General features: G+C 37.3%; 1 protein-coding gene across 10 annotated transcripts in view; it reads right to left on the bottom strand.

Moving 5' to 3' along the window:
* Positions 1 to 19,492, bottom strand: part of RBMS3 (RNA binding motif single stranded interacting protein 3) — a 721,470-nt gene that overhangs the window by 137,443 nt on the left and 564,535 nt on the right. For all 10 annotated transcript variants that reach the window (XM_033057439.2, XM_033057463.2, XM_033057428.2 and 7 more), the window contains 2 exons: positions 18,741 to 18,898; positions 8,468 to 8,547 (listed from right to left, as the gene is read on the bottom strand). In XM_033057439.2, coding sequence (XP_032913330.1) covers positions 8,468 to 8,547; positions 18,741 to 18,898 — 238 coding nt within the window. The remainder of the gene's footprint in view (positions 1 to 8,467; positions 8,548 to 18,740; positions 18,899 to 19,492) is intronic.

Here is a 19,492-nt window from a genome sequence, read left to right as displayed (position 1 = left end):
AGGGAGAAGGAAGGGAAGAGGGGAGAAAGTGAAGACGGTAAAAAAAAAGGAAGAAAGAAAATGAATAGGAAAAGGGGAAAGGAAGGAAAAAGAGGAAAAAGAGTTTCAGAATCAGTGAATTCATTGTGTAATCAGTAACCTAATTAAGAACGATGCTAATTGTATTCAGTAATACAACACTGTAACTGAAGAGCCACCCATGACAACTGGGATATATATCTTTGCAGTTGTTTTGGGGAGTATTTCTTATGTTATTAAAATTTGCTATTTTTCAAATGTAAAAGTCTTATGTGAAGTAAGGATTGTTAAACTTGGCGTCTGAAAGTTATTTCTTCCTACCATATCTATGCAATCTAAAAGTTAAATTACTCCTTTGCCCTTTTCCTCTCATTTTTTTGGTTTCTTTTTCTTTGCTGAACAGCAGCAATTCCAAAAATACTATATACTGAAAGATTATATACTGGGTGGTAGGGTAAAGGCTACATATAAAATGCTGCTTTAATGAGCTTTAACAAAAAGGACAAACGTAAAATCAGATATCCATCACCTTTCCCCTCCCTCTTGATGTCTCTTACATTGTAGAAGACAAATTGCAGACACATCATAGACACTGAGGCAGCCCAAGTAAAATGTAGGCTGCTTTGCCCTTCTTTCAAGTTCCTGTGATTGAACCTGGGAAAGACCTTTCTATGATCTTGTGATCAAATGCTGCCATTCAAACAATAAAGGCTCAGAGAAATGGCTGAGAAATGGAGCTTTTACAGCTGCTCAGGACTGCTGACCAGCATAATGACATTGTTGCTGTGACAAACAAATAACAAAACCAAGTAGAATCTTAGCCTCCTGCTTTCCCAGTGCTTTCAAGGCTGAATTGCTTTTCTCTGTTTTGCAGCACCATTGGAGAAGAGTGAGAGAGAGAGACTTCAAGTATGCAAGAGGCTCCTGGTGTTCGAAACATATGGAAGAGAGAGGCGTCTGGTATTCAAAACATATGGAAACTGCTATTGTGATACCACTCATCTTACTTTGTCAGGATGAATCTCAAAGGGAAACATCTTCACATGCTACTTCAGACACTTCAGGTCACTTCATGCTCAGGGAGAAGGGCCTGCAGAAGAGTTCTCAATGCTCCTCTGGTGCGAGGGATAGGTTTACTTTTGGAGGGAGGGAGGCAGAAAGACAAAACTACAAAGGGCCCTGTGTAATTTTCCCCCTAATTTTCCTGTGACATCCCCTTTCTCACTACAAAGTCCATCCTTAAAGGCATCAATGCCAAATTTTTCACAAAATGCTTAAGGACACACCAAGCACCTGCAGGATGACTTCTGTTCAGACAAGTACTCAGAAATTCAGGTACATATCCTCTCTTTTAACCTACTAAATGTTTCACATGCTCTGCTGGTGAAAATTATTTTGTAGAAAACTCTCTGTACCAGCCCTGATGGGATAAACCCAGCTGAGAGCCTCCATGAGGCTGTCTGCCACCCAAGGGAACTTTGAGATACCTCTCCTGGATGTTTGTTGATTTAAAGTGGTGTTCAAAAACATGTGAAAATTCAATACTCCAATTTTATTGTGACATCTGGAAAATCCATTCCCAGAGGCTTCCACTTCTGGTTGAAATATGGATGCCCAAAGAAGTGTGTCAAAAATGTCTATTTGCACATTGTTAAGCTTCAATAAAACTTCTTTGTTCAGCTTAGTTGGAATTTACAGGGTAAAGGTAAAGAAGATTGAAACTTCTGACATAAATTTCTCTACACTTTAAATTTAAAAGTGTTCAATGTGTAAGCAAGTGGAAAAGTGTGAGGGAGGCAGGAGGAAAGGAAGAATTTGTCTATGAAAGGCCGGAAAAGGAAATAATTTTCCTCAGTGAAAAAACATAAGATCATGCAAACCACTTGCTGGGTGTTATTATTATTGAGCATAACACACTATGAGCTCAAGTGGTTAGTCTGTGCTCAGCCTTGCTCAAGCTGGCTTTTTAAATGACTTTTAAACTAGTTGGCTCAGGTGTGACAACACTATACTGCAGCAGTAGGGTCTGCAAAGCAGATGTACTCCATCATTTAAAGTGTCCTGAAGGGACTAATGAAGTAATGCAGGAGAGGAAGAAACAGGAGGGGTTGTGCCACTGCTGGTCACAGCTGATGCAAAAGCAGAATTCCTCCCTGAAATCCGAATCATGTACAAATAACTTTACAATGTTCCACATTGTTTCATGCTCTGATTTGCATGTTTTTATTTATTTGCATTGCTTTGTTTTAAATTGCCAGCCCTTTAGACCTAAACAATCTGAAATTCAAGCTGTGAATCTTTCTGGCTCATAAATTTTGCCTGCCATAACACCTGCGCAACTCGTCTGTCTTGTCTTGGATTTTACAAGTGCATCCAAGGAACAGCACTGTCCCTGGACCAGAAACTTGTCGACACTTCTCCTGCTGATGTATGAGGCAAGACAGAATTCAGTGCACACACTCTCAGCTGTGCTGGTTATGCAGCAGTAGCATATAGAAGGGACTTCTTTGTTCTTAAATAAATATATCCACCATTTCCCACAAAGGGAGTAGATTTTATGAATTAGAAGACTTACATAGTCACTCTTAATAGCAAAATATGCCCATGAGTTAAAAGAAAAAAAAGTATATACTGAAATTAGTTTAGCTAAACTGTGGCACAGTTCATTGCTACTAGATATTATAAATGAGAAAGGAATGCAGTTCTCTGTTTATGCTGCAGACTTTTAGAAATATTAGGAAATATATGACAGGTGCTACTGTGGCAGGAAGAAAAAAAAAGGAATAATCTTTTCTCATTTATATGCCATATTGTTCTCTAACTTTCATTCGTATAAAACAAGTGGAAGATTTTAATCCAAACTGCAGTAATGCTATTTTATACATCATGACCTGAATTACTGTGATATCACAAACAAACTGATCTAATGCATTTTTGGTTACCTCTAGTTACAAAGTAATACAAAGTATGTAAAAGATAACAGTTTTTTGAACTAGTTTCACTGAGTATTACCAGTAGAAAATCTGGCAGAATCCACTTATTCTTGGTTCTCTGCAGCATTCAACAAACGTTTTAAGATATCTACAAACCAATACCTGGTTTATAGTTTTGGTTGTTGTTTTATCTAGTTTAAAATGTCAGAAACATATACATATATACAGACAGCTACACAAATGCCCCAGGAAGAAATATTTGGAAGAGTTTTTCAGTGTGTTATCTATATAAATGAACAGAGAATTAAATTAAAAAAGATAAAGTACCAAGAGACAGGGTCTAAAAAGCTATCAAACAAAACATTTTAAGTTCATTCACTCAGAAAAACAATTTATAGCATCACTAATGACAAACAAGACAGTATTTGTTCATATACTAAGAGAAAAACAGTGGAAAATGTTGTTAATATCCAGTACACAGTTAACTCTCAGCTGGAATACTGTTTCCTCATCACCATTTAAGGCACAATATCCTAGAAAACATTTTGCTCTAAATAAAGTATTCCAAGTTCTAAGTCTACTTCCTGAAGTAATGGTTAACTATTCGAATTTATTCTCCATGGTGGAAAAACCTGAGAGACGTCTTACGAGAAATATTTAAACTAAGCATAGAGGCAGAAAATACCAATTGATTTTGGTGAAAAGCATCCACAAAAATGCAGTGCTTGGAACACTCGCAAGAAGAAAAAAAAGAGGCATGCCCATTAATGATTAAAGCAAGATATGAGGTATTTGCAAATACGTCTGTATTACTGCAGATAATTTCATTCTATTTAAGAGTTTTTACTCTAGTAAAAGCCAGTATCAAAATGACACAGGCTCTTGTTACTTGTGAAGCTCTTAATGGTGAGGTTCGTGTGAGGTTCACTCAAGGATAATAATTCCCTCTTCTTTCTTTTTGTCAGGTGTCTGTAATTCAATTAGCAATAAGAAAAGGAAGATTCTTAACCATCTAATTCACGTGTCTCACTTGCTTTAAATTTTCTCTGAGAAAGTAACTGGCCCAATGTCCTCTGATGACTCAAAGTATCAACAAAGTAAATGAAATTTAGGAAGTGCTATCACAACCAGAAAATGCTGTGAGGGAGTATAATGGACATATCAGCAGAGGGTAATTATCACAATTGAGGCACGTTCCTGTGAAATTGCATAGAGAAAAGTAAGAACTTTTTAGATTTTTGCATTTATTCAGAAAGAGAAAAAAAAAATCTATAAACATCCAAGGATACGGGGACATGAACAAAAACTGTTTAAATATCATATCCTAAACTTGCCCTTCCAAAGAGAAGCCAACTTGTTACTGAGACATGAGCTAGGAAATTTTAATTTAATTCAGTAACCACAAAATGTCATAAATTAGCAGGATTTCATATGAAGTCTCCAATTCACCAACAAAAATAGATGCAGTACAGAAAGACTGAGAGAGAGCTACTTTCATTATTAGTAGTGCTCTTCACATCTCAGTGGAGATGTAGAGCAACACAGAATTCATCTTCTGACTTTCAGCATGGCTATACAGGGCCTATACCATTAGTTTCACATGGGGCTGAATTCTCCATAGGATGAAAATATACCCACCAGGCAGTGCAGGTCTATTTATCTCAGGAAGGCAGTGCTAATAAAGGGAAAACAAAAAACCTCTCACAAATAAAACCCACTAAAATAATAATCACTCAAAGCTACTCAGAATATTTATGAAGTTGGCATGGAATCTGCCAAGCATTGAGATTTCTGGAGATGACTGTGCTTTCTCAGTCTGAAAGAAATGCAAAGACATTAGCTAATTATTTATGGAACAACCAATTATTTTGTACTGTAAGTCTAAGACTGAACATCATGAAATGCTTATTAGTTGAGCAAGCAAGAGAGTGGAGCAATTCCTTTTGGAATGGAATGAAGTCATTAGTTGAATGGAGAAGTCCCCTTAATGAGAATGATTCACTAACACAGACACAGTGAAGCTCAATTTACCTAGGCACTATACAACTGACCATCAAAATGCTTCAAGAGGCAGAAAATAACCTTTATATTGTGCTTGAGTTGAAGCAGAGGGGTCTGGAGCTCCAAGTGGTCAGTTCTACAGTTTTTAAGAAACAACAGACAGTGATTGAAGTTATAAAGTCAGGGAAGGATGTATTTTTGCTTCAGAAGGTACAGAGAACAGAGCCTCCAAAGTGCCCTGTGTGCCCTCCTTTCCTTGCAGTTGTAACACTTCTTTTCTGCTGCTTTGTTGGCCTGGGCCAACTTAGATGTGTGACTCTTGGCTAGACTCAAACATCTAGGTACACAGCAGTTACTCTCTTGTAACTTTTTTCTAACAAACAACAATAAAAAACCCCAAACCAGACAACAACAAAAAAAAAACCAAATTTAAAAAATTCAACTGCATTTACATCTCATTTGCCAAGAAAAAAACTCGTGGAAAAAGAGCTCTGTATTCAAAATTAGTGTTTGAGATAACTCTTTGGGAAGGTATAACTAAGTCATAGCCCATGCTTTAGTCTAGCACAAAAGCCAGAGTCAGAGCCTCTAAACATGCTAATCTCATGAACATACATCCACAGAATGTATGGTGACGCATCACCAGGATCACATCTCAGGGAACCCAGCAGGGGAAGCCAGGATGGATGGAGGAGAGCTGCCAGAATGATTTGTCTGGTCCATAATCCCACTGCCTCAGGCCAGTAGCACATGGCCAACAGCCAGGCTGATTTCATTCTTTATGGGCCTCATGCAACCTTCTATTAGCTGGTAAACCTGAACCAGAACATTAGATAGAGCTCGGATGAGAGACGTGGACAAAAATGCAAAGACTCCTTTCAGTTCACTGCTACACCTGAAAGAAATCCATCTGAAAATCCAAAATCAATGTAATTTAACCCTAAAATGATTGATCCATTTTCCCTTGCAGTAAGATCAGGCCATTGAACAGCAGAGGTTAATAACAGATGGTGTTGCATATTTCCGTTAATATTCTCTGGTCCTTCATTTTTTAACGGATATCCATAAAGAGGTCACAGCAATAAACTAGAGATGATTCTCCTTCTATGCCAATTATTGAGATGCTGGGAGGATTCTTTTCAGATTATGATTGTGATTTTCCAAGTACATTAAGAGACCTGATTTTCCTTCCTGCTTCATGCAAAATCTATCTTTGCTGAGAGGCTTAATACAGGTTCATAGCACAGATGTAGAAACTGAGTACAAGCCTTAACAAGAATCTACAACAAGAAAAAACTAGGAGTGAATAATTTTTTGAACTGGATAAAATGTAAATGATCCCTTGAGTCAAACCCACTGCTAAGGTGATCATGTTTTTGCCCTGCCTTCTTAAGAAGAAGAGGAATTAATACAACAAATCATTTAATTGTGGATTTAAAGAGTGCCCTACTCTAATAACAAGGCACAAACAGCCTCTTTTATGTGGACCAAATACCTTATGACAAGTTCTAATTACCTGTGTTTGGAGATACAAAATCTGCCTCCCAAAACTCAAGGACAAAATGGGATCTTACAGATACCTCATGCATAGTTGAGTGAGTTCAGTTAATGGTTCAGTGACTTTCTCCCAAGCTGCATTATGTTATATCTGCATCTGAACAGTACTCAGGTAAATTAAAACCTTAATACATTCACTTCCCAAATAATCCTTGCAACTAAATGCCATCTGACAACAACAATCATGAGAGAAACATAGTAGACAATTTTCCCACATGGACATCTTTTATTCTTAAAGAAACTTAGAGCTGATTTATGTCCTTTAAGAAAGCATCAAAAGTTGTAGCCATTAAAATCCAGTTTCAATGCATCTCTTAAAACAAGAGATAGCAAGAAGTAAATAATCACGCTATCTTATCAAGACTCATGTTTTGATGTCCAACATTGTTCATACTGAATATCCACTATATTCCTGATTATTCAAAAATTTTAAAAAGAGAAGAAAAAAAGGAAATAATTTTCATTTTATAGCTTTCATTCTTTACCACTCAGCTTTCTGTCTCAAGCAGGCTCTGTAAGAATATTCTACTTTAATACTGGATCCAATGATGTGTCCTCTCTGAGGCAACTGGGAATGTGACCATGGAGCACACAGGCTTATACTGACAAAGCCAGCCTTACTGACTACTTGCTATTCACACTCTTTCCATTGGGTGTTGCTATGATATTAAACGGATTACTGCTGGGACTCACAGTGTGCATACAGAAAGGCAAACCAAAGGTTAAAGTTCTCTGCCTATGTTGCTCATCCCATTGTTCTACACAGCCCAAGTTTGTTGCAGTTGACAAAGTTGGTAGTGTAATTTATTAGCTGGTGCTGAGAAAAATTGTCAGTGACTACTTCTGAAAAAGCAGTTTTAAAATGGAGTGTTGCAGTTTGTATTAAAAGATTCTTATTCTTTCACGAAGGTGATCTGACTAAAATTTATAAGTACATTGAAGCATTCAATTACTGTACACTGTAGCTGTGCAGATGGCTTTCTTTTAATTAGAGTATTTAGTACATCTTCTGCATAAAAAACCAGGGAACGAATAAGAAGAAATTTAATGAAAGTAACCAAAAAAGGAAATAGCTTAAACTAACCCAGGGGGAAAAAAGTGGGAGATAACAACTTAGGACACAATTCTTGCAAGTATTTCCTGCTCATTTAATGCAGCCCTTCAGAAAACCCAGAGGAGAAATCCTTGCAAATTTCTGGCCTTGGAGAGGTTTTGCCAAGCAGCAAGTATCAAGCAACTGATCACTAAACTTTGCACAGCTGATGAATGCACAGATGATAGCTAAAGATTTGAAAAGCAAAATAATAGCTGGAACTTGGCTTTCAATGTGACACAGAACACAATGTGTTCTAAGGGTATTGTGAGAAAGTCTTCATTAAGTTATGGTGAGAAAAAATTATAGAAAATAATTTAATATTTGAAATATCCTCAGTATAAACAGTTACTGCTGTTAATACTGGTAACAGTAGCTAGCAACACCAAGTGGTAACTGTGATGAATATAAAGCTCCAACCTGGATATTTTATAATCAATAATGAAGCTGCTAGGCTAATATTCTTATATAAGATATTCCTAGCTTGTTAGAAAATCATTTGCATTTAGTTATGTGGCCTCTATACTAACTGGGAAAAAAAAACAAAAACAAACAAAAAACCAAACAAAACAAAACAACAAAAAAACCACCAACAACATTCAAAAGGAAAAAACACAGTGAGACAACATGAATTTTATATGTTCTTAAAAATGATGCTCAAATTTGTCAGGCATAAATGCTTAAAGCATACAAACCTGGGTAAGAAAAAGTTCCTATGGGTCATAAAGGATAGACTTCAGCCAGTGAAGTTACACACCCTCCTAGCAGAGGCGGTAATTTAAGCCACTCTCCAGATAAATTCCAGTATTTCTGTATTCCAAACTCTTCAGTGAATTTTAAATTTCACAATGATGGCTAGACTTACCTGGTAGACCAGGTGGGGTTTTCAGATATTTGCCATTAAAATGTTGAATTACTACTTCACATTTTTCTGTAGACTCCATTCTGGAAAAGAGAAGAGAGTGGGATATGGGTAAAGGTAATATGTGTTACTAGATTGTTATGGAAGCACTCAGTCAGCAAAACAACAAAAAGCAGAAGGAGAAAAAAAAGGACAAGCACAGATGCCTTCAAAGCTGTTGCTGCTGATTTCTGCAGAGAAACTGGCTGAGCCCATTAGGACAGAGCGTGGCTCCCGAGGAGGACCTGCCACCCTCCCTGCCTGCAGCTGCACTCCCAGCTGTGTTTGAGCCACAGCCCTGTCAATGAACAGTCCCCTTCTGGCTCCAGGGTATCACCCTGAACAAGGACATTCTTTATGCTCTCATGTGCTGCTTGGAAAAGCAATGGACATGTTTCTAGACTCCTTGTGCATCCAAAGTAACTTCAAATGGCTTAAAGAAATGAATTGCAGGATTTGGAGAAGAACAAGGAGGATTAAACAACAATTATTAAGGATTAAAATGTTAAGAAAACAACCTACATAGACAGACCTTACAGTAAAACCAAAGACAATGCATATATGACTATTACAACATAGAGCTGAATTCTGGGTGAAGACAGTAATTTATGTGCAACACTGGCCGGGGAAATGACTTACTGTTCATCTTCTGTGAATTCAGGATAACTTTCAGTGTTGAGACATTAAAGCATTAACAGTGAATTGGTACACATATTTTTGAAGAATTCTTAGGAAGATAAAGTTACTAGTCACAAACCATGGTTATACCTCATCTGGGAACTCATTGTTTCAGATCTTCTAAATTAACTGAATATTACTCCAGAAAAAGAGTTAACTTTGCTACAGAGGGGGTTTAGAAACTTTGAAAAGAGGAAACAGAGAAATGGAAAGCTAGTAATTTCCTAGAAAATTTGTGTTTAAAAACCATGTTCAATGCTCCTCCAATACACCAGAACGTACCTCCAGGTACTCTCCACAAAATAACTCTGCTGACATATATATTGCTTAGTTCTCACCAGTCTAGATTGTTTTAAAATGAATTTATCCACTACCCCTCCTGACACACAGTTTGGGGAAAGAGTGGTTCATATACAGCAGCAGTTTGTCTCCCAGGATACGATTTTGCCAGAGTCCAAAGGACCACACCACATCATCAAAAAAACAACAGCAAACCCTAAAAAATCCTGCTTGCCCATTTAATTATTTGAGGAAGACAGTCTATTGTCCAATTGTTTCAGGTGAAGATATTAAAGCTTTCCCCTTCCAGGTTGTATCACTGTGTATCATGTGGGCTGGGCTATTTCTACAATCACAAAGACAGCGACTTAGATTGTTCACTTTGGCTTCATTCAGATTTAACTAAGCGAATGTCTGCGCTGAGTCTTTAGAGACTCTTGTCTCTGAAAGAATAAATGCAATAAAAGTCTGTTTTCTGTAGCTGCAGGCACTTGGTGTCAAACCATGTTATGTTGCACCACACAGCAGTGACAATTTCATTTTAATACATGGGGTACATTTTAACAAGCCAAAGCAATCCCTGCAAAGAATGCAATATATAAGCTGCCAAATGAAAGAGACTCAGTGCACTTCATGCGTTTTATGTGGGAAGAGAATAAAAGTGAAACCCACAGTGTTCTGGGATAAAAAGCCCATAATTCGAATAGCACTCTGAAAAAGAATGTGCACATTTTCCTCTCAAGTTTCACAATTAATGGCTCTCAAATGCCATTGCTGGCTATCTGTAATCTGGCACACGCTTCACTTGAAACCAACACTGGCATTATCGACTCAGCCTGAAAAGGCTGCACAATAGACAAAGCCCTCTATACATGTTCCCCTCAGATGTGTTGCTGAGTAACAACTGCATCCATCCTTTGCCCACCCCACCTGAGCCCTCCCCTGCTTTCTGCAGCTTCTGCCTCTGGGGGTGCCTTTCCCCCCATCCAGGCAGAGTCTGGCCAGGCAGCCACTCAGTAATCAGGAAAGCGTCCACCCCAGGGCCACCAGAACATGAATTATAATTGTCCACAATACCCCTTTTCTTAGAAAAAACCCTTTCACATCGAATTCTTCAGGATTACTAGCTCACTGACTGACTGGGAAAAATTAGAGGTGCAGAGCCACTGGATATGTTAGCAAAATGGTCTGGTTCTTGCCACAACAAGACCCTGGTTTTAGTTTAGTCAAAATTCTGACCAATATCAACCACTTAGATGTCAATGCCTATGGTAGGCACCTACACATGAGTTGAACCAATCCACAAAGACGAGAGGTATCTGAGCAGAGGCCCCAAAAATACACTTTCTTTAGGTCCACATTAATAAATTCCTCCTACTTTTCCTTCAGAAAGCTGCAGCGCTCCACTACTGTAAAATGTGCTTTGAATTATTCTTCTAATATGAGTCTAACAATGTTTGAAAATGTTGCTCGAGACTGGTATTTAATAAAAATATCACTAATGGAATTGTTACATGCTAAAAGGTTTTATGTAAAAGAATGCCAGTGGAATACAGGTAAACTTGGGAGAAGAACACATTAAATACATTTTTTAATATTGGTGTTCCTTTTATAACAGACGGAAGAAAAATATGACAAAATTTAATATTCTGGATAAAAGATAATGATCCTAGATGCTTCAAAACCTTCTACTGAAAGATATAGATATTCAACACTCTTGCTGTAAAGGGAAGGAAAATAGCTTCCCATGGTAATAGAAATTTGGTTCTGATTAGATAATTTGTGAAGTATCACTTTCAAATTCCTTTCAACTCTAGATTTTTGGCATTGATCCTAAGAGGATCTGAGATAATTCATGTTTAAATGAAATTTGGAGGTAACTATAATGCATCTGAATATGATTTTGAACCAGCAAATGTACCACAGGAAAAAAGCCATTGGCTTTTCTATTTTTTTTAAAGGTACAGATAATGATATAAACCCAAAGGAACTAATAAAACCATAATTTATTTTTACCTGTGTCTATATATTTCTCAGTTCTGTAAACCAAGTTGTAGAGTTCCCAAATACAAGGTAAGTAATGAGACTGTCTATATTCAATCCAGTTTGAAAAGAAGTAATTTTTTTTAAATCTGAAGAATGTTGTTATGATTTTTTTCTAGCTATATTTTTTAAACCATTTTTTCAATATGAAAAGTAAAATAAAAACAGAGAAATGCTTAAACAAACATCATAAACAAATAATTTGATGTTCAGATCTTGCTATTAAGTACTTATTTTATATCATTAAAAACTTTATATTATTCTATTATAAAAATAATAAAACAATGATGTATTTTATAGTATAAAATTTATATTATATATCTATCTACAGACCACAATTGCACCAAGATAGCCATTATGTGTTAGAAGTAATGGGGAACATTTAACGGGAAGAGAAGGGAAGAGAAGGGAAGAGAAGAGAAGAGAAGAGAAGAGAAGAGAAGAGAAGAGAAGAGAAGAGAAGAGAAGAGAAGAGAAGAGAAGAGAAGAGAAGAGAAGAGAAGAGAAGAGAAGAGAAGAGAAGAGAAGAGAAGAGAAGAGAAGAGAAGAGAAGAGAAGAGAAGAGAAGAGAAGAGAAGAGAAGAGAAGAGAAGAGAAGAGAAGAGAAGAGAAGAGAGAAAAAATTATGTAATCCTCTACCTAAAGCTCTTATACATGCTTATTATAAAGAATGATGAAGTGTCAAGAAACAACTTAATACAATTTTAATGTAAGGAGTACCATGGTGATTACATAATTATTACCTGAGAAATATTCGGTACCATGTAATTACCACTTAGTGGAAAAGTGTGGGTTTGGTTTACATATATCCTATAGTCACTTTACTTAATAACAGTAATGTAAATGAGAATCAGGACTCTATTTTTTTAATATATCCAGAATAAATATTTAAAAATGAAATTGTTACTACCACATTTATATTATGATCAACATATGAATATTGTTTACACTTACAAGAGCGGGAATAATAAATCTTCGAGAACAATGTATACTTATTATTTAAGGCATTTTGCAAAGATGGAAGCAGGTAGGAAGTAACAGTATTATACAGTGAGGGAAACCCAAAGAATGGAGACCATAGTTACAATACACACCAGAGAACTGAATTTCTTTAGGCTGTCAAGAAGATGACTAGAGGGGCAGTCTCACAGCACTGCATAACTACCTTTGTGGGGAGAATAAACTAGGGAGTAAGTACTTCTTTACTCTTCCTGAGAAAGTTGTGACAAGAACCAGATGAATTCAAAAAAGAAATTAGGAAGAAACATTTAACTGGTGGGAATATGATCCACTGGTAAACATAAGATAGAAGAGAGGTGGTCCTCTTTTTCTGGTTGATGTCTTCAAATAATTTCTGAAAGTCTTATTTTAGTAAGACAAAGGCATTATCTCAATATTAGGTAACAGGTAGAATTTCAACTGCCTGTGATATAAAAGATGTGAGGCAAAATGATCTTCTGGTCTCAAATACTCTAAAGCTACAAGACAGTTTTTGATTAGTGTGATGTTTTTCATCATTCCATGGAAATACATTCACTAGTTTTTAAAATTTATTTTGCTAATTTAATTCCAGGCATTCTAAGACCCTGATGTGGCTGCAACCTGTGACTTCCTCCTCCCCTGTAACGTATTAAGGTATCTTATCTCCCCAACTTTTCAGTCAGTAAGAGATTGCTTCAAGATATTTGTGCTTTTTGGTTTGAATCCATTTTATGTTGGAAAAAAGCTATTCCCTTTGCCACTCACAGCCTAAGAAGACATTTATTTTGACAAGTTCTCCTCATCGCTCACAAATTATATCTTTTCCCAACGTGTCTTGCCTATATATTCTTCAGCTGTCTGCTTGAACAACAGGAGGTTGTTTACTTTCTCAGATTAATATAAAAAATCTACAGAAACCACTCTTTTTCTCTCAAGATGTGGTTCATTCTATACCTTGCAGCATCACCCTTTATGCCAAGGTGAGCCGACCAAGTATCTGCATTACAGCATTTGCATTTACAGTGCTCTCCATAGAGAAATCTCTTTGGGTCAGAAGAAATAACTTCATTAACCTACATTATCCTGAAAACCTTTGAAAGATTCATAGCTTTCTTTAAGAAAAAACAAACAAACAAACAAACAAAAAACCATAGAAATTAAAGGGTCATCTCTTTTGTTTTACTTCAGGGGAAACTGGAGCATAACCATTTCTACTGAAGTCCATGCAAAGCTTCTATAAATAGAATAATGATCCTGTGATGGCTCAAAATCTTGTTTCCTAGTTTTAGTTGCTCAGTTGCTGAGTAGAATATTGTTTCCAAAGACTAAATTTAAGATATGTAAAATGCAGACAAGTAGGAGATAAGTTTAGTAAAAAAGATAGGCAGGCAAAGAAAAGCAAGCCATTAGAAGCTTTTCCAGAAGAATAAGGTAGGGAAAAGATGACAATGAAGCTCAAACTCCCAACAGCAGGGTTTTTAAATGTGTCACTACAGACCCCCCAGCTAGGTCACAAAGGGATGGAATCATCTCCCTGATGTGTACCTTTGCTCTGAGGTGACAGCTAATTGAGAATCTCTTGACTTTGGTCATTTGCTGGGAATAGCATCATAACATTCTTTCATGACCATTTGTGTTGTACAAATTTTCTTGTGTTACTGGAAAAGAATAGTATGTGCACACAGTCATTTCCACCTAGACCTAGGCTGATTTATGCTACTGTCTTCACAGTCTCGGGTTAAGTATTATACTGGTGCCCGCCAGCAGTGCAATACTTGACTGTCTGACTGTCAGCATTTCCATCATAAATTTCTGTTTTCAGAAGCTTATGACTTCGTTGTAAAATGTCGCTTGTGGGAGGAATCTTGCAAGGTCGTTTTAAGTTACAAGACAGCAAACAAAATAAAAAAAGTTAGTGGTTTCTAACTCTTTCTTTGCACTTTATCATTTAAAAGGACCTATAAAATGCTTGTTCTGCTGTTCAGCTGAGTGTGACAAACCTGTGTATGGTATTATTAATACTACTATCTCTTTAGGGAAGATACTTAAATAATACTTGAACGGTATTTTATTGTGGGGTTATAAAAAGCAATTTTTATTTCATTGATTCAGTGCTACCAGTTAAGTCCCTCCCCAAGCTATATACCAGTATGTCCTTGCTCTCTTTTCCAAAGCCCAAGGAGTCCCTCAATTAAACTCGTGGTACCTCAGGCTTGAATTATGCAAACTGCTCAGCCAAATCATCTGATGGCTCCCAACTTTCCAGCTTCCTCCCTTATCACCTTTCAGAGCTGTATATTCATTTTCATCTTGTGGAGTGCCATTGATATTTGTCTAGGGATCCTGATCCATCTCTCCTTCTCTGGAGTTTGCTTCTCCCTGAAAGTGCAGCTTCATGCCTGTCAATTTTATCAGGGATATACAAAGTCCACCGAAATTTTTCCAGTTGTAACAGCAGATAGAAATGTGAGGGCCTCAGAGATACATCCCCACACAGATATCCCACCACCCTGCAGAGTTGCTCTGAGGCTTTTCCAGGGAAAAACTTTCCAGGCTTTTCCTTTCAATGTAAATGTATCAGCACAGGCATTGGAATATTTTACAGATATCACACAAAGTCTTTGGATCATGTTTGGGATTTGCAGTTTCAAATGAAATATTCAATTATAAAGCATTTTCCTGGGTAAGATGCAGGATGCAACAGATTATTCTTCTGACTGAAAGTAGGAATGATCCTTATATTACCTAAGACTGTACTACCATTCCAGATGATGGATTTATTCAAGCTAAATTATAGTATGTTTTCAACCACACTCAATTAAGCCCTTGAATGAGGAAAAACAAAGCACTTTTTCTCTTCACAAATGCATTCCTAAATTGCCTGAATGTCCTTTATCCCTTGGTGCTCCTGACACTTCTGTCTCCAAAGTAGCAACATCACTGATCCTCCGAAATCCCTCTCTAAATAGTCCTCCTTTTATTTAGCAAAACAGCATCACTGTTTTGCCACCACTGTGATTTTGTCACTTCTTTATCTTCTCTCACCTTAACATCTGGAACTCCTCCTTTGTGGGCGTGTGGAAAGCCAGGTCTTCCAGCACATACTGTTATCTCTGTAAGTGGCAACACTTCAGGATGAAGATAAATATTTCCCTCCATGCTCTCAATACCTTTCCCTACCCAGTAATTCCAGCCTCCCTCAAAGATCTTCTTACTAGCTCTGATCTGTTTTTTACTCATACCATCAACACACTACTAATTTTGTCTGCAAAACTCATAAGAGATCAACTTTGAAATTATATCTTGTGAAGTAAGCCTTCAAATACAGTTTCTGTGGATTTCTTTCCATTTTTTGGTGTTTTGTTCTCTTTCACCTTGCTGTTGTTTTTTGTTTTTTTTTAAGAATGAAGGACTATGATTTTGTTCTAAGCTCTGAAGAATGAGAAAGATATACAAATTTTGTGCAAGGGCATCATGGTATCATTCCCTCTTTTAACAGGCAATCTCACAACAGACTGAAGTCAAAGTTTCACATCCAAAGAAGTGCCTCCTTTTTTCCAATATCCTACTTCTGGTAAACATTTCTGCCCCTTCCTATATCTTCTCATTTCTCTCTCTGCTCTAGGACGGGCTGTGTTTAGTCTCAGCTTCTGCTTGCTGGTGTCAACAGAAACACCCCTGCCAAAAGGCAGCACAAGCCCTGTGGAATTCCACAGAGAGTCTGAAGGCAGGTAATATGGCCTTGAAGTAAAAGGCAGGGGCCAGGGGTGAAGCAGAGGCAGATGTGCAGAGTTTATGGCATGGATTGGCTTTTATGAAGCCACAGTTGAAGTCTAAAATTTCCCTTCTCTGGCCTCTTGCTCATAACTCTCCTCCCCAGAATCTCCCCTGGGGTGTACCCAGGCACAATTGGCTCAGGCACAGTGAAATGTTCTGGAAAGATTCAGGAAAAACTGTTCAGTTTCTTTTGAAGGATGCAAAAGAGAGGAAATTGTTTCATGGCTTAACTTTTACTCAGAGCTAGTTTTGTACACACATACTCCAAGGGAGGCTGTTAATGCCACCGGACATAACTAAGACAATTTTGATCCAAGAACATTTGAAGCTCTCCAGGTTATAAATTATTAAGTAGCCACCTGCAGTACTATAAAACTGTTAATCATACCCATTTAGAAGAAAAATCTGACAATAGCTGCCTACCTCCAGTCTTTACTTCTGATTGCTTTTTGAATGAATAGACCTATTTTGAGATTGACTATATCCATGATTGGGCAGACTCAGAAAGTGGCTTTTAATCATCATAAAATGTAATTAATTAACTTTCAGATATCACATTTCAAAATTGTTGGCTGCTGCATCATTTCAGTATATGCAAATTTAACTTTTTCTCTGGTGCTTCTATGTCTCTGTTTAGAGCTATGCTGAGCATCACGGTACCTTCCACAGGCAGGCAGATATACTGCCATAAAAAGTCCCAGATCAGAGTAGTCAGGATCCTCAACTGGGGTGCTGATTTGAACTTCTAGAATCTTGTTGGGACTGGAAATCCAGCTTCCATCCCCTACCTACACTGCACTGGTACCCACTGAACATGTGCTCATGCCATAGGATGGCATGAATGAAACCTTCATGACTACAAGCAAAGCTAGACATGTAGGAAAAAAAAAACCAGACAGGATTTCTCTACAAAAAAGAAGTCAGTTGGTCATGTAGTTAAATAATGTATTGATAATTCTGCAAAGACAGGAGTCAGCATTCAACTCTGGTTCTAAATTTCTGGATTAACTTTAGCCTCACCCAAATCAGTGGGAGATCTGCTGTAGAGTTTGATGGAGTGAAGGTTTTACCCTACTGTCATTTGCATGGTGAATTATACAACCTGCAAGTTAGATGTTAAAGGGTTCCTGAAATATGTTCCATAATTAAACACATTTTCTCAAAGTAAGTAAATTTCCAAAAATGTAAGTTTATCTATGACTTAGACTAATCTATATTTAGTGAGCTAGAAAAATTTATGTTATTATCTGTAAGAATGCACAAGGAACAGTGTGCCATCTTTCAGCATAAATGTTTTTGCCTTTTCCCATTTGAATTCAGACAATATTATCTCAACATTTTTTGTGCATGATCACCTTTCACACCAAGGGCAGCAGTAGCAAGCACTATGTCACTTTTCTTGATAGCTAACTTTTTATCACACAGTACCTCCTTTCACTCAGTGGTATTACGACACCAACAGAAGTGCCACGATATACCAAGATATACTGGATTTCAGAGAAATTTTCAAGATGAAGAAGCCATTTTGCCTCCTCTCCAAAGCACAGTGTTATGAATATTCTGTAGAAACAATGATCTGGGATTTTTTCCCCATTTCTTTTGAAGCAGAAGACTGATTTGCAGCAGAATTGCAAATTTCTCTTCTTATTTGTTTTTTCAATACCTTTCTATATATAGCACTCAATTTCTCGGCTTTTGAAAAGAAAACTGTTTGATTTGAGAATGTTTCAAGCTGAAGAAAATCTATGTAAATATTCCCTGAGAGTAAACATGGAGCCTTGCCTATCTGTACTAACAACGAAGTACATGGTAATAATAAGTTGCCCATTCTATCTAAAATGTCTGACTACTCCATCAGGGCTTGTTCTATGCAAACATTTCTTCTTAAGCTCATGTCATAGCTGCAGATCAAGGAAGCTGCAGCTTTCAAGGAAGACACGTTTCTTCAGTTACAGTTCCTACCCTTTGCTCTTCCAGGTGCTAAGTTTACTTTCTCCTGTTGCAAAATCTTTGTCAAGTATTTAAACAGTTTCATAGAATGGTTTAGGTTCAAAGGGACCTCAAAGATTATTTAGTCTCTGTCCAGATTTCTTACAGGACTCCTACAGGTACAGAAAGACTGCAGTAAGTTCCACCCAGGACCTCTTAAGCAAAAACCTTGGTTTCTTTACCAAGGGTGTGCTTTTTGCTGTAGGACATGTATTATTACCTGAGCTTGATTCTGAATGGATAGCTCACTACTCCTAGCCTTTTTTATTCATATATACCTAAATGGAATAAACCAGTTTTCAGAGCAATGAAATGAACACTCTTCTGCACTGGCATTTCTTAGTGGAAAGAGTGGATACAATCTGATAAAGGTGCCACTCTGCATCTTCCATAGCTGTAAGACTTCAGAGCTACAGAACAGACAGCATTTGCAAAGGACCAAAGGCTAATAAAAAAAGCGCATGAATCAAAGTAAGAGCAAAGGTTTCACCTGGCAAAGCCGACTCCTCTGCTGACTCCATTCGCATCTCTTAATATTCTGGTGGAAATGACATGTCCAAAGGGTTTCAGCATATTCTCCAGTTCCTGCTCATCCATGGACACGGGTAAATTTGAGATGTATAGATTTGTGGGATCTTGCTCTTGTTGCTACGACAAAATAAGAGAAATATCCTCAGTAAGGCTTGACACAATAGAATAGTTTGTGGCTCCTACAATAAGGGCTACTCAAAATAGGACCAAGCCAAGAATTGATATCTGCATTAGAAGAAAAGCTGGGTAATCTTTTCATGACGGCAACATATTTGCCAAATTTCTGCAAACTCTCATGCATGTGCTTAATTCTGTGAGTGACTGCTCTTACTGAACTCAGTGACACTAATCATTTATAGAAAATCACACTCATGCACAAGTGTTCTTGGATTTGTCTTAATTTAGTAAAGAGATGGTGACGAAAACATGATTTCCACAAATGTGCTAATGTTAACATAAATAAAGAACAAAAATTCAACATATATTTTAAGCAGATGTGTTTTCCAGCCTGAACATTTCCCACTCAGCCTGTTCATCATGAAAAAAGTTGGTTGAAAACACAGAAACTTTTCATAGTATCTTTTCCCTTTCTTTCCCCCATCAAAAATGTCTTTCTTAATAATAAACAAGATCTAACTGGGCCGAGGGCAGGAGGGGGAGCTCTACAGTTCAACCGATAGTCCTGGTGAGATAGGTCACATGTTTATTCTG

This window comes from Catharus ustulatus, chromosome 1 (assembly GCF_009819885.2).
Source record: "Catharus ustulatus isolate bCatUst1 chromosome 1, bCatUst1.pri.v2, whole genome shotgun sequence".
Lineage (NCBI taxonomy): Eukaryota > Metazoa > Chordata > Aves > Passeriformes > Turdidae > Catharus > Catharus ustulatus.
The sequence above is the reverse complement of the archived record's forward strand: the minus strand, read 5'-3'. Positions and strand labels throughout refer to the sequence as shown.